The sequence below is a fragment of the Rhinopithecus roxellana genome, chromosome 6 (genome assembly GCF_007565055.1).
Source record: "Rhinopithecus roxellana isolate Shanxi Qingling chromosome 6, ASM756505v1, whole genome shotgun sequence".
NCBI classification, from domain to species: domain Eukaryota; kingdom Metazoa; phylum Chordata; class Mammalia; order Primates; family Cercopithecidae; genus Rhinopithecus; species Rhinopithecus roxellana.
Window position 1 is genome coordinate 96,779,365 of NC_044554.1, and position 26,744 is coordinate 96,806,108.

At 51.5% G+C, this 26,744-nt stretch overlaps 1 protein-coding gene across 3 annotated transcripts in view; it reads right to left on the minus strand.

The window, feature by feature from the left end:
• Positions 1–26,744, minus strand: part of CLIP2 (CAP-Gly domain containing linker protein 2) — a 109,409-nt gene that overhangs the window by 45,031 nt on the left and 37,634 nt on the right. For all 3 annotated transcript variants that reach the window (XR_004058073.1, XM_030933075.1, XM_030933076.1), the window contains exons 3-6: positions 17,272–17,828; positions 4,599–4,723; positions 1,998–2,211; positions 1,129–1,326 (exon numbers count right to left, since the gene is read on the minus strand). Coding sequence is in view for 2 of the 3 variants with exons in the window: in XM_030933075.1 (XP_030788935.1) it covers positions 1,129–1,326; positions 1,998–2,211; positions 4,599–4,723; positions 17,272–17,828 (1,094 nt within the window). In the remaining variant the exon portion in view is untranslated. The remainder of the gene's footprint in view (positions 1–1,128; positions 1,327–1,997; positions 2,212–4,598; positions 4,724–17,271; positions 17,829–26,744) is intronic.

The following is a 26,744-nucleotide window of genomic DNA, read 5'->3' on the forward strand; positions in this document are numbered from 1 at the left end:
GACAAAGATCAGAGAAAAAACCAGACACGAGCCAGCGGCAGCCCCAAGACCTGGGGCAGAGTCACTTCCCTGAAATACAACCCTAGAATCTGCTCAAAAGACAGTCATACATTAAAAAATATATTTACTGCAGTGGTATGTAGAAAGAGTGAAAAATTGGCTGAGTGCGGTGGCTCACGCCTGTAATCCTAGTATTTTGGGAGGCCGAGGCGGGCAGATCACTTGAGGCCTGGAGTTCAAGACCAGCCTGGCCAACATGGTGAAACCCCGTCTCTACTAAAAATGCAAAAATTAGATTAGCTGGGCCCGGTGGCACACACCTGTAGTCCCAGTTACTAAGGAGCTGAGGCAGGAGAATTGCTTGAATCCAGGAGGTGGAGGGTGCAGTGAGCTGAGATTGCGTTACTGCACTCCAGCCTGGGCGACAGAGTGAGACTCTGTCTCAAAAAAAGTGAAAAATTGGAAATAATCTAAACAGCAGGGGAGTAGTCACATCAGATGTTATTAAGGACAAAGCTTGTGATGGACGGCAATGCAGACATCAAGATGGGGAAGAGGTGGGACATGTGGCTCATGCCTGTAAAAACTGCATTGCTTTGCAAGACCAAGGTGGGAGAGTCACCTGAGGTCAGGAGTTTCAGACAAGACTGGGCAACATAGCAAGACCCCATCTCCACAAAAAAATACAAAACTTAGCTGGGCATGGTGGCACTTGCCTGTAATCCCAGCTACTCAAGAAGCTGAGGCAGGAGAATCGCTTGAACCGAGGAGGTGGGGGTTGCAGGGAGCTGAGACTGCACCACTACATACCAGCCTGGGCAACACAGCGAGACTCCGTCAAAAAAAGAAAACGAAAGAAAGAAAGAAAATAAATAATAAAAAAGCAGGATATACAAGCTTGTAGCCAGATTCTGAAAGTAGGTGTACGTATCCTTATACATAGGCAGAAAAGACTGGAAGGAAATTCACCAGGTCACTGAGGCTTCTGTGGAAAGCGGGGGATGGGTACTGCTAGTGTTATCTTCATATTTCTCTGCACCCACCCCATCCAAGGTCTCCGCTCTGAGTGGGTGAGACTCTATGAGACTGGCTGGAGAAGCTCCACCCCTAGCCCCACCTGCCACTCACCTGCTCATGCTGTGCCTTGAGCAGGGCGATCTCCTTCTCTACCTCGCAGATGTGGCTCGTGGCCTTGGCCACCTCGGCCCGTTCCAGGTCTCGTTCAGCCAGCAGCTGCTCAATGTGCTGCTGCTTCTCCTTCAGTGCCTCCTGCAAGGCTGTGGTGCCCGAGATCTTGCGGGCGTAGCGTGAAGAGGTCTCCGTGAGCTGCAGGAAGGTGTGTGTGCAGGGGTGTCTCAGGGATCTGAAGCACTGTGGGGCAGGCTTGCTCTGTCCAGCCTAACCTACAGCAACGCAGCAGGTGGGGGGCCCAAGTGCCTTGACTCCCAGGGTCCTGCTCTTCCTCTGCCAGTACTCTGACATCCTGGCCCCTGCAGACTCACCCAGCGGGGAATCCTGATGTTTGAGATTCAGGAAATTCCCCATCTCAGGAGAGTCAGCTCCTGATAGCCAGAGCCTCTGACTTCCTCACTTTGGCCACCTCCAACCAAAGTGGAACAAGAGGACAAGAGGAACCTCCAACCCTAGACTGGGTTTGGACAGAATGCCCTCTGCCCATAGCCACCGAGCAGCCTCCTCTTTTCCCTTCATCCAGGGTTCAATGCCAACCTTTCTGAACCCCTTGCCCTGCATCTGTATAACCCTCCTTAACATCCAGAGAAAGGCTTAGGCTTCCAATAAATCAGTTATATAAAAATGACAATAAATATAAATGGCTCAATTTTCCCTATTGAAAGATACGCACTTTCTACTTTGTACAAAAATCCCAAACTGGAACTAGAGTAAGTCAGGAGCAGATCAGAACACCTGGATCTCTGTACATCCTCACCCCTCCCAAACACACACCAGAGAATCCCCTTCTGCAGCCCCACCCTCACCAGGCCACTGCGGCTGGGCCGACCCCCCACGGAGGAGGCCACAGAGCTGACGGAGCTGATGGAGGAACTGCTGGGACTGTGGGTCAGTGCTGACACACCCATGGCCATACGCTTGGTCTTCTTGGCTTTGGCTGGGCTGGTAGATGGGAAGCCGATACGGATCACCTTGTGGATGGGTGCGAAGAGACCAAACTTGGGTGGGCACTGGAAGTACCTGTGGAAGCAGGAGAGATCCATGCTGCTGTCACAGCCGCAAAGCCTGGAGCCTCCCCTGCCTCTTCTGCCTCTTCAGAGCCCGGCAGAAAAAGAGAAAGACACCTCCTTGGGGTCCATGTGGAAAGACACTCCAAGGTGGAAATCTTCCAGGTGGATAGATAGGACTCTCAGAAAAAGGATAGAGGTGAGTAGGGTCTGAGAGTCTCTGCAGCTGTGAACAGCCAACGAGGATACTCTTGGAAGTAGGAAATAATTACTGGGACCCACTTTGTGCCAGTCTTTTTAAATGAATGCTCATCTCCATCCTCCAAAGTTCTCTACATTCACAAATGAGAAAATTTAGGCTCAGAGAGGTTAAATAACTTGCCCACAGTCACACAGCTGGCTACATAGCAAAGCTGAGACTGGTCCTCCAGTCTGCTGGGCTCCAAAGCCCAGTAAGCTTGGCTCCCACGACTGTTCAGAGACCCCAGCCACAGCTGTAGCCCCACTCTCAGGCTACCCTCAGACCACTCCCAGAATGAAGGAATCCCATCAGTTCTCTGCCCACAAAGTCCTTGTATGGAGAAGCAAAAGCTTGAAAGAGAAACCTTGGGGTGGGGTGGGGTGGGGACTGCTGTCCAATCCACCCCTGAATTCTGAAAGCAAAAGTGAGTCAAGAGAAACATTCATCTTGCAAACAGGAAGGCAAAGCATTGTTATGGAAACCCCGGATTACCATCTTCTCTCAAGACCTCTCTGGTCACGGATTCCACACTGGACCATGAGAATTGGGCCCAACCAGTTTTTTTCTTTCTTTCGAGACAGGGTCTGGCTCTGTCACCCAGGCTGGAGTGCAGCGGTGCGATCATAGCTCACTGCAGCCTCAGCCTCCTGGATTCATGCAATCCTCCCACCTCAGCCTCCCAGGTAGCTGAAACCACAGGCGTGTGCCACCATGCCCAGCTAATTTTTGTATCTTTTGTAGAGATGGGGTTTTGCTATGTTGTCCAGGCTAGTCTTTAACTGCTGGCTTCAAGTGATCCAGCCTCAGCCTCCCAAAGTGCTGGGATTACAGATGTGAGTCACCATGCCTGGCCCCCATTCAGCTTCTGATTCACCTTACAACTGCCACCTTATTCTGCCTTTTCCCACCTCCAGGTCTTTGTTCATACTGTGCTCTCAGCCCCTACTTAGCATAATCCCTCTCAAACCTCTTCCAAAAGGAAACCCTACCTTCTTTCAAGGCCTGGCCCAAGCCTGGCTCTTCCCCTGTGCCATGGTGACCACTCCTGCTCAGAGCAGTCACAGCCTCATCTCAACCACAGAATCCAGTCCAGGGACTGCACAGGGACTCAGGTAGCCTCACCTTAGTCCACACCTGTGACAGACATGGTCCACTTACCACATCACTCCTCCACCCACCATGAGCCCAGACACAGCCTTAGATCCTCCTAACCCAGCAATGCCAGCAGTCAACTCATTTTCATCAGAGATGGTATGAGACCTGGAACCCATCTGTGAGGCCTGCCTTTGGCCATATAGCGTTGGGCACTGTTTGATTATTTCATGTGTCATTCAGGGGACCCCAATGCCAGATGGCAGGGACTGCTGCCTCGCCTTTTTTTTTTTTTTTTTTTTGACAGTCTTGCTCTGTTGCCCAGGCTGGAATGCAGTGGCGTGATCTCAGCTTACTGCAAACTCTGCCTCCCGGGTTCCAACAATTCTCATGCCTCAGCCTCCCAAGTAGCTGGGACTATAGGTGCACGCCACCAAGCCTGGCTAATTTTTTTGAGACAGAGTCTCGCTCTGTCACCCAGGCTGGAGTGCAGTGGTGTGATTGTGGCTTACTGCAACCTACTCCTCTCCCATTCAAGCGATTCTCATGCCTCAGCCACCCAAGTAGCTGGGATTACAGGTGTGTGCCACCACACCCAGCTAATTTTTTGTATTTTTAGTAGAGACAGGGTTTCGCCATGTTGGCCAGGCTGGTCTCGAATACCTGAGCTCAAGTGATCCACCTGTCTCGGCCTCCCAAAGGGCTAGGATTACAGGCATGACCCACCACGCCTGGCCTCCCTCTCCTTTTTGAGGGCTCCCACCCCACTTAGCCATGAGTGACATGAAGAAGAGAACACGGGGACAGATACTCTTGGCGCTTGCCTGTGACTGTGTGACCTTGAACAATGACCTCTCTGGCCTCCATACTCTCATCTGTAAAATGGGATGATAATCCCACTATCCAGCTTAGTGGGCTGTTGGGAAAGAGGGAAGGGGAAAGGACTTATATTATGGTGTCTGACACTACATGCTGGACACTAACTTCCTCCAATGTCCCATCTCCATCCCTTGCACCCACTCTGGGGAGAGGAACCCCCTCCCATACTCCCTAGAAGCCCACCATACCTGGTGCCCGCCACCGCCCCATCATTCTTCCCAAGGGGCTCGTCCAGCTCCACGCCACACCACTCGCCCTTGGCAAAGTCTGTCTCCCCCACGTACCGCACCACGCCAGTCTTCGTCCCGCCGACCTGTCAGCACACAGGGAGACTCAGGTCTAGAGGATGCAGTGGCACAGGCAGAGACAGCAGGGGCAACCAGCCCAGGCTTATCCCATCCATCCCTTCCAGCATGCAGAGGACACGGGAGCCAGGAATGGGGAGGGAGAGACACCCAAGGATGATTGAGAGGGAGACAGGTTAACCAGTGCCTCCCAGGGCTGACCCAGGCAAGAGCATAGGCTTTGCAGACAGACACACACACCTGCATTCAAACTCTATCACTTAGAAGCTGTGTGTGCCTAGGCAGGTTATCTAACCTCTCTGAGCCTCAGCATCTTCATCTGTAAAAGGGTTTTCGGGGCTGGCTGTGGTGGCTCACGCCTGTAATCCCAGCACTTTGGGAGGCCAAGGTGGGCAGATCACCTGAGGTCAGGAGTTCAAGACCAGCCTGGCCAACATGGTGAAACCCTGTCTCTACTAAAAATACAAAAATTAGCCAGGCCTGGTGGTGGGCACCTATAATCCCAGCTACTTGGGAGGCTGAGGCAGGAGAATCGCTTGAACCTGGGTGGCGGAGGTTGTGGTGAGCCGAGACTGCGCCAGTGCACTCCACCTGGGCAACAGAGCGAGACTCTGCCTCAAATAAAATAAAATAAAAAGGTTTTCATGAGAATTAAGCACTGTATATACAGTGTCTAGCATATACTAGAGTTTCAATAAATGGTAACCCTAAAAGCAGTTTCTCTTTTTCTTTCCTTCTTTTTTCTTTGAGATAGGATCTTGCTCTGTTGCCCAGGCCGGAGTGCGGTGGTACAATTATAGCTCACTGCAGCCTCAAACTTTTGGGCTTAAGCAATCCTCCCACCTCAGCCTCCTGAGTAGCTGAGGACTATAGGTGTGTGCCACCATACCCAGCTAAAATTTTAAAAAATTTTTTGTAGACACAGGATCTTCCTACGTTGCCCAGGCTGGTCTCAAATTCCTGGCCTCAAGCGATCCTCCTGCCACAGCCTCTAGAGTAGCTGGGACAATAGGTATGTGCCATTATACCCAACTAAGTTTTAAAAAATTTTTTGTAGACACAGGGTCTTGATATGTTGCCCGAACTGGTCTCAAACTTCAGGCTTCAAGCAATCCTCCCGCCTCAGCCTCCCAAATGGCTAAAAGGCTGGGATTTATAGGTGTGAATCACCACACCAGGTCCATATCTAAATTTTTTTTTTTTTTGAGACAGCGTTGATTCTCCTGCCTCAGCCTCCTGAGTAGCTGGGACTACAGGTACACGCCACCACGCCCAGCTGATTTTTGTATTCCATATCTAAATTTTGATCTGACTCCAGGTTTGCAGTACTATGATGAAGTAGATAGTACTCATAGATGAGGATGATGTATTGCAGTTACTTTTCCTTTCCAGAAAAAATTTTTTTCCCTGTAAATAACTATCTTTGATGATTGTCTGCCTAGTGGTTTTTGTTTGTTTGTTTTTTAAGATAGAGTCTCACTCTGTCACCCAGGCTGGAGTGCAGTGGCACGATCCCGGCTCATTGCAACCTCCGCCTGCCGGGTTCAAGTGATTCTCCTGCCTCAGCCTCCTGATTAGCTGAGACTACAGGCATGTGCCACCATGCCCAGCTAATTTTTTAGTATTTTATGTAAAGATGGGGTTTCACCATGTTGGCCAGGCTGGTCTCAAACTCCTGACCTCAAGTGATTCACCTGCCTTGGCCTCCCAAAGTGCTGGGATTACAGGCGTGAGCCACCGCACCTGGCCTGTCTGCCTAGTTTTAATAGTCTCAACACTAATTCAACCCCAACTCTTTCAATAGTCTAAATCTGCCAAGATGCTCAGAGGCATTGGGAATTCTATCAAATTCTTTCTGAAGATGTCTCTCCCGGAGCCATGGGACCCACTCCGGGTTGGGCTGGCTGCTGGCCTCTCTGGAGTGTGGCCACTGGCCTGGAGTCTCCTGTCACTGTGACCTTCACAACCGCTTCACCTCTGTCCTGGGCTTGATCCTGTTTTCTGGATTCCCTGCCTCTTCTTTCTTGGTTTACTACTTATTTTATTTTGTTTTGTTTATTTATTTTGAGACGGAGTCTCGCTCTGTTGCCCAGGCTGGAGTGCAATGGCATGACCTCGGCTCACTGAAACCTCTGCCTCCCGGGTTCAAGCAATTCTCCAGCCTTAGCCTCCAGAATAGCTGGGATTACAGGCATTTGTCACCATGCCCAGCTAATTTTTGTATTTTTAGTAGAGACGGGGTTTCGCCATGTTGGCCAGGCTGGTCTTGCACTTCTGACCTCAGGTGATCTGCCCACCTTGGCCTCCCAAAGTGCTGGGATTAAGGTGTGAGCCACCACGTCCGGCCAGTTTGCTACTTATTTTAGTAGAGAACATCTTCCCACAGCTTTCTAAGAAAAGGTGCATGAGGAGGTACATTTTTGAGCTTTCTATATCTGAAAATGTTTTATTCCTTATTCTTTTTTGTTTTTTTTGAGACTGGAATGCAGTGGCATGATCTCAGCTCACCACAACCTTGGCCTCCTGGGCACGTGATTCTCCCACTTCAGCCTCCCATGTAGCTGGGACTACAGGCACAGGCCACCATGCCTGGCTTTTTTTTTTTTTTTTTTTTTTTTTTTTGTAGAGATGGGGTTTCTTCACGTTGCCCAGGCTGGTCTCAAACTCCTGGGCTCAAGCAATCCAGTTGCCTCAGCCTCCCAAAGTGCTTGTCTCAGATTACAGGCGTGAGCCACCGTGCCTGGCCAAAATATTTTATTCTACCTCATTCTTTTCTTTTCTCCTTCCCTCCTTTCTTTCTTTCTCTTTCTTTCTCTTTCTTTCTCTTTCTTTCTCTTTCTTTCTTTCTTTCTTTCTTTCTTTTTTTTTTTTTCTTTCTCTCTCTCTCTCTCTTTCTTTGACAGGCTCTCGCTTTGTCACCCATGCTGGAGTGCAGTGGTGCAATCATGGCTCACTGCAACCTGGAACTCCTGGGTTCAAGTGATCCTCCCGCCTTGGCCTCCCAAGTAACTGAGATTAGAGCACACACCACGAGACCTAGCTAATTTTTAACATTTTCTGGTAGAGATGAGGTCTCACAATGTTGCCCAGCCTGGTCTTGAACTCTTGGCCTCAAACAGTCTTCCTTCCTCAGCCTCCCAGAGTGCTGGAATTATAGGCATGACCCACTGTGCCTGGCTCACTCTTTCTTTCTTTTTTTTTTCTTTTATGGAGGTGTAAGTTCACATAATGTAAAATTTACCTTTTTTTTTTTTTTTTTTTTGAGACGGAGTCTCGCTCTGTCGCCCAGGCTGGAGTGCAGTGGCCGGATCTCAGCTCACTGCAAGCTCCGCCTCCCGGGTTCACGCCATTCTCCTGCCTCAGCCTCCCGAGTAGCTGGGACTACAGGCGCCCGCCACCTCGCCCGGCTAGTTTTTTGTACTTTTTAGTAGAGACGGGGTTTCACCGTGTTAGCCAGGATGGTCTTGATCTCCTGACCTCGTGATCCGCCCGCCTCGGCCTCCCAAAGTGCTGGGATTACAGGCTTGAGCCACCGCGCCCGGCCTTTTTTTTTTTTTTTGAGACAGAGTCTTGCTCTGTCACCCAGGCTGGAGTGCAGTGGCCGGATCTCAGCTCACTGCAAGCTCCGCCTCCCGGGCTTACGCCATTCTCCTGCCTCAGCCTCCCGAGTAGCTGGGACTACAGGGGCCTGCCACCATGCCCAGCTAGTTTTCTGTATTTTTTTAGTAGAGATGGGGTTTCACCGTGTTAGCCAGGCTGGTCTCAAACTCCTGACCTTGTGATACACCCACCTTGGCCTCCCAAAGTGCTGGGATTACAGGTGTGAGCCCCCGCCCCCGGCCTGTTTCCTTTCTGTTCTAGTTCCTGAAATATTTTCTTAACTTTATCTTTTAACACTTCCGTGCAGTTTCTTATTTCTGTGACATTTTTCATTCCCCAGAGCTTTTTGTTCACTGAATATTTATACATACATGAATATTCATGAGCATGAATATTCATACTCACATATTCAATGGCAGTTTTGTTCATATTTGATGCCTGTATCACCTTGTCTTATTTCTCAGAGGACCAGCTGTTTTCTCCAGAGAAGTTTCCTGTAATCTTCACTGTGGAGGGAGTAGGTGTGGCCGCCAGGGATCGGGGAGCCACGTAGGGGTAGGGGGCACTTAGAATACACGTTTGGCCGGGCGCGGTGACTCACGCCTGTAATCCTAACACTTTGGGTGGCTGAGGTGGGCAGATCATGAGGTTAGGAGATCGAGACCATCCTGGCTAACATGGTGAAACCCCATCTCTACTAAACATACAAAAAATTAGCCAGGCGTGGTGGGCACCTGTAATCCCAGCTACTCGGGAGGCTGAGGCAGGAGAATGGTGTGAACCCGGGAGGTGTAGCTTGCAGTGAGTGGAAATTGCGCCACTGCACTCCAGCCTGGATGACAGAGCAAGACTCCGTCCCAAAAAAAAAAAAATTACACATGTTCACTTCATCCTCCTTTTTCAGTCCCTCCTGCCTGGGATCCCTCTACCCAATAATTGTCTGTGATCCTCTCAGGGGGACCAAGTGCCCATACCAGACATCAGCTAGAGGAACAGTAACCAGGCAACGTAGGAATAGGGACGGGGTGGGGGATCTAAGGTGTTTTTGTTTTTGTTTTTAGAGGTAGGGTCTCCTTCTGTCACCCAGGCTGGAGTGCAGTGCTGCATTCATGGCTCACTGCAGCCTCAAACTTCTGGGCTCAAACGGTCCTCCCTCCTCAGCCTCCTAAGTAGTTGGGACTGCAGGCATGCGATGCCACACTTGACTAATTTTGTTTTTTAGTGTTTTAGAGACAGGGTCTCACTCTGTTGCCCAGGCTGGTCTGGAACTGCTGGGCTCAAGCAATCCTCCCACTTCAGCCTCCCAAAGTGCCTGGATTACAAGTGTGAGCCACTGTGCATGGCCAGTCTTCTTCTTCTTCTTCTTTTTTTTTTTTTTTTGAGACAGTCTCACTCTGTTTCCCAGGCTGGAGTGCAGCAGTGTGATCTCAGTTCACTGCAACCTCTGCCTCCCGGGTTCAAGCGATTGTCCTGACTCAGCCACCCAAGGAGCTTGGATTACAGGCGCCCGCCACCACACCCGGCTAACTTTTGTATTTTTAGTAGAGATGGAGTTTCACCATGTTGGCCAGGCCGGTCTCGAATTCCCGGCCTCAAGTGATTAGCCCACCTTGGCCTCTCAATGTCCTGGGATTATAGGTGTGAGCCACTGTGCCCAGCTGAATCTAAAGACTTTTAAACCAATTCTGTTCCCGGCCCCAGTGGCAGCCTCATTTCCAGAGGCCAATATGTGGCCAGTTACTGAACATCCAGGGTTTCTCGATGGACACTGATTGCTTCTCCTCTTCCCCCGCCACTAGCTCTTTTTTAAAAAATTTCTCTTCATAGCTGGGTGTGGTGGCTCACACCTGTAATCCCAACACTTTGGGAGACCAAGGCAGGAGAATTACTTGAGTCCAGGAGTTCAAGACCAGCCTGGGCAACACAGCAAGACCCCATCTCTACAAAAAATTAAGAAACTAGCTGGGTGTGGTGGCACACGCTTGTAGTCCTGACTACTCAGGAGGCTGAGTTAGGAGGATCGCTGGAACCCAGGAGTTGGAGGGTGCGGTGAGCTAGGATCATGCCACCGCACTCCAGCCTGGACAACACAGCAAGAAGCCATCTCAGAAAAAGAAAAACCCCAAACTTCTCTTCAGTGTTGTTCTAGTGCAAATTCAGGAGGGATTGAAAATAAATGTGTATATTGATTTACCATGTTTATCTGAACCAAAATATTTTTTCTTCCCCCCCTTTCTTTTTTTCTTGAGACAGAGTCTTATTCTTATTGCCCAGGCTGGAGTGCAATGGCAGGATCCCAGTTCACTGCAACCTCCGCCTCCTGGGTTCAAGTGATTCTCCTGCCTCAGCCTCCTGAGTAGCTGGGATTACAGGCACCTGCCACCACGCCTGGCTAATTTTTGTACTTTTAGCAGAGACGGGGTTTCCCCATGTTGGCCAATCTGGTCTCGAACCCCTGACCTCAGGTGATCGACCCACTTCAGCCTCCCAAAATGCTGGGATTATAGGTGTGAGTCACCGTGCCTGGCCTATGACTTTATAAAATGTTAATTTCATTTTACTGCTGGACTCACTGTAATACCAGCACTTTGGGAGGCTGAGGTGGGTGGATCACTGAGGCCAGGAGTTCAAGACCATCCTGGCAACATGAAGAAACTCTGTCTCACTAAAAAATACAAAAATTAGCCAGGTGGGTGATGCACGCTTGTAATCCTAGCTACTTGGGAGGCTGAGGCATGAGAATCGCTTGAACCTGGGAGGTAGAGGTTGCAGTGAGTCGAGATCGCGCCACTGCACTCCACTCTGGGCGACAGAGCCAGACTCTGTCTAAAAAAAAAATTGAATAAATAAAATGTTAATTTCTCTTGATACCACAAGTATGCCTCAAGTGTGCCTAAGTAAATCCAGCTCCCCAATTAAAACTAGCTCCTGTCCCACCATCTCCTAGGGCCAACTACGTGCGCCTGGCACATGCAAGACAAGAATTCCAAATCTGATATTTCCATGAGACGGGCACTGTAACCACATTAATGGAAGAAGAGACTGAAGTTCAGAGTAGTCAGGGAGTGAAAGGCAGGTGGATCTCTTCTTACTACACTCTGTGGCCTTCTCAATCTCAGCTGGGCTCGATTCCAGACTGGACCCCACCTTCCTTTGTCTCCTTCTTGGGTAGGGCTCTGGTGTCTCTGCCACTGAGGCCTGTCTGTGAGTCTAGGTTGGTTCTCTCTGGTCTCCGGCCTTCAGGTGGGGTTGCTTTCTCAGCCCCTCCTCTCTGGCACCAGGTCTCTGCCACTCTGTCTACACAATGAGTCTTGGATCTTGCTTCTCTGTAATTCCAACCTGGAATGTCCTTTCTCTTCCCTAGCCTAAATCATAAACTAGGCTGGGCTCAGTGGCTCATGCCTGTAATCCCAGCACTCTGGGAGGCTGAGGCAGGAGGATTGCTTGAGGCTGGGAATTTGAGGCCAGCCTGAGGAACATAGCGAGACCCCCATCTCTACAAAAAATAAAAAACATTAAAAAATTAGGCAGGTATGGTGGTGCATGTCTGTAGTCCCAGATTCTCAGGAGGCTGAGGCAGGAGGATCACTTGAGCCTAAGAGTTTGAGGCTGCAGTGAGCTATGACTGCACCACTGCACTCCATCCTGGGTGACAGAGCGAGACCTTGTCTCAAAAAAAAAAGTGCTAGGCACAGTGTCCAGTGTGAGGTATGTACCTAGAAAGCAATGTTTCAACCATAGGATGCAATCTACTTAAAGATTGAGAAGTCAAGGTCAAAGTAGCCCAGCTGCTGCCAACCCTGCAGACAGGCCAGGGCTTAGCAGACACTTCTAGACCAGTGGCAGTGTCCACCTTGTGCCCCTCTCTTGTACACCACACCCTGAGATGGTCAGAAGCTCCCATACCCTGCAGGGAGAGCAGGTACAGGGGGAATGCCAGACAGGATCAAACTGGCGTCAAACCTGCTGCTCCCCAATCCAGGGAGCAATCTGGGCTGGTTGGTAACTCCCAGAGCCTCCACTTCCCGCCCCAGCAGAGTCACAGGCCCATGCCCAGGGCACTCCCACGATATTAGTCAGACTGTGCACAGCCATAGCTCCTTGCAGACTATGATGCATTCTCACATCCACCAGTTCTTTCTCTCCTTTTTTTTTTTTTTTTTTTTTTTGAGACAGTGTCTCACTCTGTTGCCCTGGCTGGAGTGCAGTGGTCTGATCATGGCTCACTGCAGGCTTGACTCCCTGAGCTCAAGTGATCTTCCCATCTCAGCCTCCCTAGTAGCTGGGAGCATACGCATGCGCTGCCATGCCTGGCTTTTTTTTTTTGTATTTTTGTATTTTTAGTAGAGACAAGGTCTTGCTACATTGCCCAGGCTGGTTTCCAACTCCTGACCTTGACTGATCTGCCTGTCTTGGCCTCCCAAACTGCTGAGATTACAGGCGTGAGCCACCATGCCGGGCTGCCATCAGCTCTCTTAACCCTCCCCAAAAAAGCATAGAACAAAACAAGAGTGCTGGGCCATGGCCATTTTGCTGAACGGACACATGGCAAGTGAATGAATGAATGAATGAGGATGAGGCTCTATAAGTGACTTGTACAATATCACAGACCCAGGCCTGATTTCCCTGCTGTGCCCACCCTCAGCAGGTGCCCTCAGACCCCGGAGATCCTGAAGGACAGGTCAGGAAGACTAAGCCATTTGCCAGGTCCTGTTGGTTGGGTTTGGCTTTCCTGGGAACCACAGGAGGAAGAGCAGAGTGACAGTCCCAAAACAAGTTCTTTGGACAGGATGGTGCAGGGGGCCAGGAGTCCAGCCTCCTTCCTGGGCACTGCCATTCCTGCTCCAGTCTGTTTTTGTTTGTTTGTTTGTTTGTTTTGAGATGGAGTCTTGTTGTGTTGCCCAGGCTGGAGTGCAGCTGCACCCTCTCGGCTTACTGCAACCTCCGCCTCCCAAGTTCAAGCGATTCTCCTGCCTCAACCTCCTGAGTAGCTGGGATTACAGATGCCGTCACCATGTATTTTTTAGTAGAGATGGGGTTTCACCATGTTGCCCAGGCTAGTCTCAAACTCCTGACCTCAGGTGATCTGCCTACCTTGGCCTCCCAAAGTGCTGGGATTACAGGTGTGAGCCACTGCACCCGGCGGCCCCTGCTCCACTCTTGCCCCCTCCGATCCCATCCCCACCAAGCAGCAGGTGCGATGTCCTTAACCCAGGAATCCGTCACGTGGCTGCAGCTTCCACAGCTACCTTGACTCTTACAGCAAAGACCCAGCTCCATCCCAGAGCCCTGGCCCTGTGGGGTCACCCAGGTCAGCCTCTGGGGTGTGAGCTTTCCCTGGCTTCCCCCACTGCCCACTCAGCCTCCCTGCTCTTTTCAGTTTGTTTTTTCTTTTCTAGTCTCGCTCTGTCACCCAGGCTGGAGTGCAGTGGCACTATCTCGGCTCACTGCAATCTCCACCTCCCAGGTTCAAGTGATTCTCCTGCCTCCGCCTCTCGAGTAGCTCGGACTACAGGCTCCCACCACCACACCCAGCTAGTTTTTGTATTTTTAGTAGAGATGGGGTTTCACCGTATTGGTGAGGATGGTCTCAAACTCCTGACCTCAGGTGATCTACCTGCCTCAGCCTCCCAAAGTGCTGGGATTACAGGTGTGAACCACCGCGCCGGGCCTCTTCTCACAGTTTCTCTAGTCTCTCAGCCCACGGGTCTCTGCCTGGCACGATGCTCTGGCCCCACATCACTAGGCCAATGCCAGGCCATTCCCTAAGTTCTGCCCTCACACCATTCCTCAGGGGAGCCTCTCCACCAGGCCAGGCTCTGAGAGCACCACAGCACACTTGGCAGACTAATATCTGTGATCACTGGCCTCATGGTCTGTCTCCTGTAAGCTGGAGATGACTGGAGGGCAGGGACCATATCTAGCCACGCTCACCACCAGGTCACCCAGGAGAAGTTCTGTCCAGGGGAACCACGCTAGCAAAGGCGTGGTGCCAGGTGTGGTGGCATGGGCCTGTAGTCCCAGCTTCTTGGGAGGCTGAGGCAGGAGGATTGCTTGAGTCCAAGTTTGAGGCTGCTGTGAGCTACGACTGCACCACTGCACCCCATCCTGGGCAACAGAACAAGACCCTGTTTCAAAAAAAAGCAGAGCTCTCACCCTGGCCAGGGCAGAGAGGGACACAGCTCAGTGGGCAGGCACTTGTCACTTGTCACTTCAGACAAGTTATTAAACTTTCCTGAGGCTGGGCGCGGTGACTCACTCCTGTAATCCCACCACTTTGGGAGGCTGAGATGGGCAGGTCAAGAGATCAAGACCATCCTGGCCAACATGGTGAAACCCCACCTCTACTAAAAATATAAAAAATTAGCTGGGCATGGTGGCATGTGCCTGTAGTCGCAGCTACTCGGGAGGCTGAGGCAGGACGATTGCTTGAACCTAGGAGGCAGAGGTTGCAGTGAGCCGAGATCGCGCCACTGCGCTCCAGCCTGGCAACAGAGCGAGGCTAGAAAACAAAACAAACAAAACAAAACAAAAAAACAAAACCTCCCTGAGCCTCAGTTTCCCCATCCATAAAGTGAGGATGATAAAACCACATCATAGCACTGGCTTGAGGATTCAACCCACGGGTGTAAACATCTCTCATTCCCCTGCCCACAACCCCAAAGGCTCTTTCCAGAAACCTCCAGGAGAAACCTTTGCCAGGTTCTCAGAGCAAGGAGGGAGGACCCTAGGCAGTAATACCCTTTGGGGGTCCCTGCTCTGGGTCCCCAAACCCTCTGCCCTTCTCCACTCAGCTTTGGAGCTCCAAGCCTGTGCTCCCCACCTTGGGTTGCAATGACCTCCCACCTTCCCCCAGGAAGCCTTGCAGAATGGACACAGGGACCCCTGCCCCACTGACAGCTCCTCACACCCCAGGCCCAGAAGGCCCCATCAGGGACTTCCCTGTACCCTGTGAGTCTCTTCCCAATGCTGTGGTCCCAGACGTAGGGTTAGCCCAAGGCCACCACAGCCTGGTTGGATAGCAAGACACAGCCCTGTCCCGTCCACCTGACCACCACCAACCCAGGTCACTGCTGTATTCATACTCTAGAAGACTTGGGGGTCACTGACCCCTTTCCAACCTGGCCCTAACAGCTGGGACTAGTGGAGAAGAGGGGCCCCTGGCAGGAAGCTGTCAGCTCCAACGACCCAATTCTCTCAACTTCAACAACACTGATCACTCGGGTTGTAGCTGATAAGGTGTCTGCACCTCCTGGCCCTGGGCGAGGGGTTACTATCATTATCATTATTATTGTTTTTTTTGAGACTGAGTCTCATTCTGTCACCCAGGCTGGAGTGCAGTGGTGTGATCTCAGCTCACTGCAATCTCTCCCTCCTGGGTTCAAGTGATTCTCCTGCCTCAGCTTCCCAAGTAGCTGGGACTACAGGTGCATGCCATCACAGCTAACTAATGTTTGTATTTTTAGTAGAGGTGGTGTTTCGTCATGTTGGCCAGGCTGGTCTCAAAATCCTGACCTCAGGTGATCTGCCCGCCTTGGTCTCCCAAAGTGCTGGGATTACAGGCGTGAGCCACTATGCCCGGCCTTATTATTATTATTATTGAAACAGGGGGCCGGGCGCGGTGGCTCAAGCCTGTAATCCCAGCACTTTGGGAGGCCGAGATGGGCGGATCATGAGGTCAGGAGATCGAGACCATCCTGGCTAACACGGTGAAACCCCGTCTCTACTAAAAATACAAAAAAAAAAAATTAGCCGGGCGAGGTGGCGGGTGCCTGTGGTCCCAGCTACTCGGGAGGCTGAGGCAGGAGAATGGCGTGAACCCGGGAGGCGGAGGTTGCAGTGAGCTGAGATCCGGCCACTGCACTCCAGCCTGGCCGACAGAGCAAGACTCCGTCTCAAAAAAAAAAAAAAAAAAAAAAAAAAAGAAACAGGGTCTGGCTCTGTCACCCAGACTAGAGTGCAGTGGCACTACCTTGGTTCACTGCAACCTCTAACTCCCAGGATCAAGCCATCCTCCCACCACAGCCTCCTGAGTAGCTGGGAGTACAGGGCCAAGCACCATGTCCGGCTAATATTTTTTGTATTTTTTTGTAGAGACGGGGTCTCACTATGTTGCCCACGCTGGTCTTGAACTCCTGGGCTCAAGTGATCCTCCCACCTCAGCCTCCCAAAGTGCTGGGATTACAAGCATGAACTACTGTGCCTGGCCAGGACCAGGGGTCTTGAGAACATCCAGTTCCCAGCCTTTTCCAGTACATGCCTGGCACGTGCATGCAGATGAGTTGGATCAGTAGATGACATCAATAATGGCCAAAAGCTATGCGGTACGTAGTATTAGGCACTGTCTAAAATGAGTGATACATTTTAATGCATCTCCAACTATGACTGAAGTATGATTAAAATTCCCATTTTGGTTGGGCATGGTGGCTCACACCTGTAATCCTAGCACTTTGGGAGGCCAAGGCGGGTGGATCACCTGAGGTTGGGAGTTCAAGACCAGCCTGGCCAACATGGTGAAACCCCGTCTCTACTAAAAAATTAGCTAGGCATAGTGGCTCATGCCTGTAATCCCAGCTACTTGAGAGGCTGAGGCAGGAGAATCGCTTGAACCCGGGAGGTGGAGGTTGCAGCGGGCTGAAATCACACCACTGCACTCCAGGCTGGGTGACAAGAGCAAAACTCCATCTCAAAAAAAAAAAAAAAAAATCCCATTTTACCGATAGAAAGAGTGAGGCCCAGAAAGTTTAAGACACTTGCCCAGGGTCACACAGCAACAGTCTCCTGTCTTGTCACTCTGTATGGTCCTGATGAGGAATGGGTGTCCCAGGTTGGACCGTGTCCGAGACCCCTTTGAGTCCCCACCCTGCCCAGCCAGGGGGGTCCAGCTCGGCCAAGTGAGGCGGAGCAGGGGAGGGAAGGGAGGCTGGGCTGAGAGCCCAGTACTGCCCGCACTCACCAGCACACGGTCTCCCAGGCGCAGGTCCTTGTCGCCCCGCTTCACAGAGCCGCTGTCCGAGAGGTTGGAGCCCGACTCGTTGCCCGTCTTCACGGAGCTGTTGAGGACGCTCTCCCGCAGGGGGATGACGCGGCTGGTCAGCGGGGGTGTGGCCGTGCCCGAATGCAATGACAGGTTCTGGGCAGTCAGTGACTCCACGGAGTGGGCATCACTCCCCGAGCCCTCGGCCGTGGGCTGCCGGGTCAGCTTGGAGGGCCGCGTGAAGATACCCTGGAGGGCCGGGCACTCGAAGTAGCGCACGCCACCCACCGCGCCATCGTTCTTGCCCACCGGGTCGTCCAGGACCACGCCGGCCCACTGGCCCGGTGCGAACTGCGTCTCGCCCAGGTACTGCACCACGCCTGGCTTCACGCCATTCACCCACACCCGCTCGCCCACCACAAAGTCCCCCAGGAAGTCATCCCCCACTTCCGCCGCCTTGGGGCCCGGCTTCTCGGGGGCGGCAGCTGCGGCCGGGGAGGAGGAGGGTCCGGATGACTGCTTGTGCAGGGGGGAGCCTGCAGAGAAGGAGAGGGAGAGGGAAAGAGGTGGCTGTTAGGGCTGGCGTGGAACTGGCCGCTGGATGGCCCCAGGTGCACAGAGTCTAGGGTTGGGAGGTGGCTGATTTGTATTTTTGAGTAGAGATGGGGTTTCACCATGTCAGCCAGGCTGGTCTCAAACTCCTGACCTCAAGTAATCCGCCTGCCTTGGCTTCCCAAAGTGCTGGGATTATAGGCGTGAGGCACCACACCTAACCCTTATTTATTTGTTTTTTGAGACAGGGTCTTGCTCTGTCACCTAGACTAGAGTGCATTGGCGAGATCATGGCTCGCTGCAGCCTTGACTTCCTGGGCTCCAGCGATGCTCCCACCTCAGCCTCCTGAGTAGCTGAAATCACAGACACCTGCCACTACACTGGGCTAATTTTTGTATTTTTTGTAGAGATCAGGTCTTGTCATGGAAACTGAGGCAGGAATGGTTGGCTGTGTGGTCTTGGGCAGGTCCTCCTCAGGTCTCCCCCTACTCTTCCAGCCCTCCAGAACGTCCCCAGGAAAGTATGCCCTCAGAAGCAATGTTTAGGCTGGGCGCAGTGGCTCACGCCTGTAATCCCAGCACTTTGGGAGGCCGAGGCAGGCAGATCGCCTGAGATCTGGAGTTCCAGACCAGCCTGACCAATATGGTGAAACCCCATCTCTACTAAAAATAAAATAATTAGCGGGGTGTGGTGGCGGGCACCTGTAATCCCAGCTACTCAGGAGGCTGAGGTGGGAGGATCGCTTGAACCTGGGAGGTGGAGGTTGCAGTGAGCTGAAATCATACCACTGCACTCCAGCCTGGGGGAAAGAGAAAAGACTTCATCTCAAAAACAAAAACAAAAACAAAAAAACAAAGCAAAACAAACACAGAAGCAATGGCTTTCACTTCTCAAGGAAACTGTAAGTCCCGGGCCAGGGATGAACCCATTCTCAAGGATTATAAGCCACCTCCCCACTGGGTGGGCTCAGGCCCTCAGCTGTTGACCTGAGACTCCCTGTGGCCCCTATGTGTGACTCAGGTGTTGTGCAAGTGGTCCCTGAGACCCCCATCCTCGCCCTCAGACAGTTACAGGGCACACAGAAGACTCCCAGCCTATTTCCTAATAGGGGGACACAGCCACAGACTTCTTGCATAAAGATGTCCCCTTCTGTCTCTCTTGGGACAGGAAAGAAAACCCTCCTAACTCTCTCCCGGGCGCCCCCCCTCCCCTCCCCTCCCCAAGCTGCAGCCCAGCCTAAGGCCTCAGGGTCCACAGACCCAGGAAGGTGGAAAGGTGGCTAGGTTCGGTGGCTCATGCCTGTAATCCCAGCATTTTGGGAGGCTGAGGCAGGCGTATCACCTGAAGTCAGGAGCTCAGGACCAGCCTGGCCAACATGGTGAAACTCCGTCTCTACTGAAAACACAAAAAAATTAGCGGAATGTAGTGGTGGGTGCCTATAATCCCAGCTACTCAGGAGGCTGAGACAGGAGAATCGCCTGAACCCGGGAGGCAGAGGTTGCAGTGAGCTGAGACAGCACCACTGACTCCAGTCTGGGTGACAAAGCAAGATTCCATCTCAAAAACACAAACAAACAAAAAAACAACCATAGTAATCACAGGCTTGCATGAGGCTCCGTGCTAAGAGCTTAAGATATGATAGCTCATCTGATCCCCAACTGCCCCCATTTCACAGATGAGAAAACTGAGGCTCAGAGATACAAGGTGCTTCACCTGAGCTCCCAGACAATAGGCAGCAGAGCTGATTTAGTTTGGCTGTGTCCCCACCCAAATCTCATCTTGAATTGAAGCTTCCATAATTCCCACATGTTTTGGGAGGTACACAGTGGGAGCTGAATGAATCATGGGGGTGGTTTTCCTCATACTGGTGTCCTGGTAGTGAATAAGTCTTACAAGATCTGGTGATTTTATAAGAGGTTTCCCCTTCTGCTTGGCTCTCATTCTCTCTTGTCTGCTGCCATGTAAGACGTGCCTTTTGCTTTCTGCCACTATTGTGAGTCCTCCCTGGCCATATGGAACTGTGAATCCATTAAACTTCTTTTCCTTTATAAATTACCCAGTCTCATGCCAAGCACAGTGGCTCATGCCTATAATTCCAGCACTTTGGGAGGCCGAGGTGGGCAGACCACTTGAGGTCAGGAGTTTGAGACCAGCCTGGCCAACATGGGGAAACCCCATCTCTACTGAAAATACAAAAATTAGCAGGCAGTGGTGGCATATGCCTGTAGTCCCAGCTACTTGGGAGGCTGAGGCAGGAGAATGGCTTGAACCCAGGAGGCAGAGGTTACAGTGAGCAGAGATGGCACCACTGCACTCCAGCCTGGGTGATAGAGCAAGACCCTATCTCAAGAAAAGAAATGAAAAGAAGGCCGGGTGCGGTGGCTCAAGCCTGTAATCCCAGCACTTTGGGAGGCCGAGACGGGTGGATCACGAGGTCAGGAGATCGAGACTATCCTGGCTAACATGGTGAAACCCCGTCTCTACTAAAAAATACAAAAAAAAAAAAAACTAGCCGGGCGAGGTGGCGGGCGCCTGTAGTCCCAGCTACTCGGGAGGCTGAGGCAGGAGAATAGCGTGAACCCGGGAGGCAGAGCTTGCAATGAGCTGAGATCTGGCCACTGCACTCCAGCCCAGGCGACAGAGTGAGACTCTGTCTCAAAAAAAAAAAAAAAAAAAAAGAAATGAAAAGAAAAGAGAAAGAAAATAAAATAATCCAGGCACAGTGGTTTACAACTGTAATCCCAGCACTTTGGGAGGTCAAGGCAGGCGGATCACTTGAGTCCAGGAGTTCAAGACCAGCCTGGGCAACATAGCAAGACTCCTATCTCTTAAAAATAAATGAATTAATTAAATAAGCTGGGTGCAGTGGTACAGCCTCTAATCCCAGCTACTTGGAAAGCTGAGACAGGAGGATGACTTGAGCCCAGGAGGTCAAGACCAGTGTGGGCAACATAGCAAGACCCTGTCTCTATAAAAAACAAATGTAATATATAACAAAATAAAATAATTAAAATAGCAGCTACATTTATGAAGTGCCAACTGCATGTTCCTCAATGGACAGGGCACTTTTTTTTTTTTTTTGAAACGGAGTCTCACTCTGTTGCCCAGGCTAGAGTACACTGGCGCAATCTCAGCTCACTCCAACCTCTGCACCCCGAGTTCAAGTGATTCTCCTGCCTCAGCCTCTCAAGTAGCTGGGATTACAGGTATGCGCCACCATGCCAGGTTATTCATTATAAGAACACATCATATTTTTACCTTGCAGATTTGGAAACAGGGTAAGGTCATCCAGGCCGAGTAGGACACCCACCTGGCTTCAGAACCCTCCCTCTTTTGTTGTTTTGAGACAGAGTCTCATTCTGTTGCCCAGGCGGGAGTCCCCAGGTTGGAGTACAATGGCGCAATCTCTGATCACCGCAACCTTCCCGTCTCAGGTTCAAGAAATTCTCATTCCTCAGCCTCCTGTGTAGCCAGGATTATAGGTGTGCGCCAGCACGCCCGGTTATTTATTTATTTATTTATTTATTTATTTATTTATTTATTTATTTGTATTTTATTGGAAATAGGGTTTTGCCATGTTGGCAGGCTGGTCTCAAACTCCTGGACTCAAGCGATCCTCCTGCCTTGGCCTCCCACAGTGCTGGGATTATAGGCATGAACCACCACGCCGGGCCAGAACCATTCGTCTTGACCACACGCACAGTGGGTGCCTGGCAGGTGCCAGCTCCTACCCCATATCCATTTCTAGGGCACTTTCCTATGCAGAGAGCTCTGTGACCTCTGCTAACTGAACAGAACCGCTGTAGCCCAGCTAAGGTCTGTTTCTACCTGCCCTCCGTGCTTAGAGCCCAGAGAAGCGTCCCCAGGTCGAAAGGTGACCCAGCATGGCTATTCTTGGTGAGAAGCTGCCTGCTCAGCTGTCCTTGTCCCCAGCTGTCCCGGCCCAGGCGGACCCTCAGGTAATCTCTCCCCGACTCCCTCCCCTCCCAGGGGTCACAGGCCCAGGGTCCAGCTGTTTCAACAGCTGCAAAAATCCAAGCCACGAGCCCATGGCAACTGCACGTGGTACTTCGCTTCATTCTTTCTCTCAGTAGTGGGACCCTCAGCTGCCCCCGAATCACAGGGACAAAACCCTCATCAAATTCCATGCATGCTGAGACATTTTCAGTTTCCTGCAGTTGGGAAACCATGGGAAATTCCCTGTCTCTCCAGGGAGTCATCAGTGACACACTGGCTTGGCCAGGACAAGCCAAGTCTGTGCCTTCCCAGATGGGTGCCTCACTTTCCTCATGACATAACAAAGGACTAGGTCAGAAATAGCTAAGGTCTTTCCCAGCACTGACATTCTCCATGTCCTAAGACTCCTCCCAGAGGAGCCGATGTATATACAATGGAGTTTTTGAAACCCGGTTAACAGGTGCTTCCTCGGTCCATAACCTCACAGGCCAGTCAAAGGCAAGCTGTTTGGGAGGTCCCTATGGGCACAGCCTGGGCCTCACTGCCCTCTAAGTTCCCCAGCAAACCCCCATGAAGGCAAAGAGCCGCTACAGACTTCCAGCTGGGCCCAGCAACACAGACTTAAACCTCACATGAGGCTGGGCGCCATGGCTCACGCCTGTAATCCCAGCACTTTGGGAGGTTGAGACAGGAGGATCACTTGAGGCCAGGAGTTTGAGACCAGCCTGGGTAACACGGTGAGACCCTGTCTCTACAAAAAATACAAAAATTAGCCAGACATGGTGGCTCACTCCTGTAGTCCCAGCTACTTGGGAGGCTGAGGCAGGAGGATTGCTTGAGCCCAGGGAGTGGAAGCTTCGGTGAGCCATGATCGTACCACTGCACTCCAGCCTGGGAGACAGAGTGAGGCCTCATCTCTAAAATAATTAAAATAGGCCAGGCACGGTGGCTCATGCCTGTAATCCTATCACTTTGGTCACTTTGGGAGGCCAAGGTGGGTGGATTACTTGAGGTCGGGAGTTCAAGAGCAGCCTGGCCAACACGGTGAAACCCGTCTCTACTAAAAATACCATAATTTGCTGGGTGTGGTGGTAGGTGTCTATGATTCAAGCTACTTGGGAGGCTGAGGCAGGAGAATAGCTTGAACCCGGGAGGTGGAGGTTTCAGTGAGCCGAGATCGTGCCACTGCACTCCAGCCTGGGCGACAGAGTGAGACTGTCTCAAAAAAAAAAAAAAAAAAAATTTAAATTAACCTCCTCCATGCAGTTGATTTATTCCCTAGATAGAGATTCCTGCCCAGACAAGAGCCACAGAGGAATTTACCGCAAGTTTCAAGTTCAACGCATGACAAGGGCCTAAGGACATGGCGCAGGTGGCTGCAGCTGGTGGTGTGGTCCTGCAGCTGGTGGGGATAACCAGGGCGCCCAGATGACGCATTCTCCCCTCCGCCTGCAAGGACGCAGGTCCTGCCCTGCCTGAGGATGGGGGAACTGGCCTTCTCCATACCTGCTCAATCTTATCAGGAGGGAGCCCACTTCCTGAGGACCTACTAGGTGCCAGACCCTGTGTCAGACCCTGTGGACAACAGGCATGGCCAAACAGGGCCTGGCAAGGGGATGGAGTGGGGGTGCCAGCAGCTACAATTCGGCCTCCCAAAGTGCTGGGACTACAGGTGTGAGCCATGGTGCCCAGCCAGCAATCTAGTATGTTTTAAAAGAAAAACTAAAATAAGGAATGCGCTCTTTAGCCTATTTCCCAAGGAAATAATTTAGAAAGGAAAAAACTGACTCACTATCTTGACCTTCACAAAAATAAAAAACTGAATCTAAGTGCCTCCAAACCGAGGAGCAGTTACATAAATGATGGTCACGTCATTCAGATTATTAAGCAACCTTTAAAACATTATTTGTCCAGGTTATGTGGGACAGTGTTTATGATGTGATTCTTGGTGACATAGCAGAGTTCAAGAGCTTCCCCACATCCAGCACAGGGCACGGTGGCCTGGGGGTGGGGGAAGAGGAATACGGAACAACAAAATATGAATCAGTTAAGAAACACCGGCTGGGCATTGTGGCTCACACCTGTAATCCCAGCACTTTGGGAGGCCAAGGCAGGCGGATCACCTGAGGTCAGGAGTTCGAGACCAGCCTGGCCAACATGGCGAAACCCCGACTTTACTAAAAATACAAAAATTAGCAAGGCATGGTGGCACATGCCTATAATCCCAGCTACTCGGAAGGCTGAGGAAGGAGAATTGCTTGAACCCGGGAGGTGGAGGTTGCAGTGAGCCAAGATTGTGCCACTGCACTCCAGCCTGGGTGATGGGAGCAAGACGCCATCTCAAAAAAAAAAAAAGAAAAGAAAAGAAACACCAAGAGGAAGCTAGGCACGGTGGCTCAAGCTGTAGTCCCAGCTACTCAGGAGGCTGAGGCAGGAGGATCGCTTGAGGCCAGGAGTTCAAGACCAGCCTGGGCAACATAGAGAGATCTCATCTCTACAAAAAAGTAAAAATAATAGAAAATAAAAAATAGCCAGGTGCAGTGGCTCACATCTGTAATTGCAGTACTTTGGGAGGCCAAGGCAGGCAGATGGCTTGAGGTCAGGAGTTCGAGACCAGCCTGGCCAACATGGTGAAACCCTGTCTCCACTAAAAACACAAAAATTAGTCAGTGCGGTGGCGCACACTTATAATCCCAGTCACTCGGGAGGCAAGGCAGGAGAATTGCTTGAACCCAGGCGGTGGAGGTTGCAGTGAGCTGAGATCGTGCCATTGCACTCCAGCCTGGGTCACAGAGCAAGACTCTGTCTCAAACAATAAATAAATAAATAAATAAATAAATAAATAAATAAATAAATAAAATAACCGAGAGGGACCTTGCGGGGACCGACAGACAACGTTGACATGTCATGAAGTGAGATGTGTGATGAACTCAGCCCCCTGCCCCAATGGTTTGGTGGCAGATAAAAAAGCATCCTCTGCTAGGACCTGGTCCCTCCCTAAATGTTCCACAGAACATAGCTTCACAGTGTGTTCCTAGGTATTATGAAAACAAACGCCGGGCGCGGTGGCTCAAGCCTGTAATCCCACCAGCACTTTGGGAGGCCGAGACGAGCGGATCACGAGTTCAGGAGATCGAGACCATCCTGGCTAACACGGTGAAACCCCGTCTCTACTAAAAATACAAAAAACTAGCCGGGCGAGGTGGCGGCGCCTGTAGTCCCAGCTACTCGGGAGGCTGAGGCAGGAGAATGGCGTGAACCCGGGAGGCGGAGCTTGCAGTGAGCTGAGATCTGGCCACTGCACTCCAGCCTGGGTGACAGAGCGAGACTCCGTCTCAAAAAAAAAAAAAAAAAAAAAAAGAAAACAAACAACGATTTAACCTCCAAGTTCAAATAAGCTTGAGAAACAGCAACTTCAACAAAGTGAAGGCTACTTGCCTGCAGGACTTTTCAGAGCCTTTGATGTGCCAGTGAGCAGCACTGTGACCGCAAAGGAGGGGCTATAATAAGGTGACCACATGATTTAACATTCAAACCCGGGTGCTTCTGGGAGTGAGAGGTGCTCTTAATATAGCATCACGCTGGTCGGGTGCGGTGGCTCATGTCTGTTATCCCAGCACTCTGGGAGGCCGAGGTGGGAGGATCACTTGAGCTCAGGAGGCAACAAAATAAAACAATAATGGCCCGGCGCGGTGGCTCACGCCTGTAATCCCAACACTTTGGGAGGCTGAGGTGGGCACATCACGAGGTTAGGAGATCGAGACCATTGAGACCATCCTGGCTAAAATGGTGAAACCTCGTTTCTACTAAAAAAAAAATACAAAAAAAAATTAGCCGGGTGATGGTGGGTGCCTGTAGTCCCAGCTACTCGGGAGGCTGAGACAGGAGAATGGCGGGAACCCGGGAGGCAGAGCTTGCAGTGAGCCAAGATCGCGCCACTGTACTCCAGCCTGGGCGACAGAGTGAGACTCTATCTCAAAAATAGTAATAATAATAATAATAATAATAAAGACAAAAATTAGCAGGGCATAGTGGTGCGCACAGGTAGTCCCAGCTACTTGTGAGGCTGAGAGAGGAGTTGGAGGCTGCAGTGAGCCATGATCGCACCACTGCACTCCAGCCTGGGTGACAGAGTGAGACCCTCTCAAAAGAAATAAAAGAAAAGAAAAAAGGCATTATACCAACACCACAGGCATCAAGCAGGCTGTTTCAGGCAAAGCTCCGTCCTTCTGCCTTGAGTATAGCTCTTTACTCTTGGGATCACCTAAGGAAGTCCTCCTGCCCGTCCACAGCAACTCCACACCCCCTCATCTGCAGCCACCTCAAGGGGCCCATTGCGTCTCTCTCCCTCCCAACCCCATGGGGCTCTGTTCCCCCTTGGTTTGCATAACCTGCCTCCCAGGCTAACCAGGGTGCGTGTCTGCATACCCCCAGAACATCAGCCCCAGGAGGTGGACTCACACCAACTCCCCTCTCATTCCCTGGAACCCCTGGGCTGAAATGCAGACGGGCCACACACCTGACTCCCGCTTCCTGCTGGCTGCAAAGGAACATGCATCAATGCCCTGAAAATCTCAAATGGCTTTCTCTCCTGAGCCCCCTCTTCTTCCAGAAGGTGTTCAAAGGCAGAGGTTACGAGGGAAGGAATGGGGTCTCCATAGCATTCCTTGAGGGAGCCACTTTCCCTCCAGCAGCCCCCGCATTGGGTCCACCCCAACCTACTTCCACCCCTCAGTCCATGCCTCCTCCAGGGAGGACTGAGTCTATATCCCCCAGCCCACCCTGACCTGGGAGGGGTCCATCTGAAGCTCACCTCTCTCCCGTGGTCACCCCAGGCCCAGCCTCTGCAGCATCCAGCCCTAAAGAAGGGATCCTCCCTCCACCAGCCCACACCGTCCTGAATCCCAGGCTCTACTTGGCATTCTTCCTGAACCAAATGGAA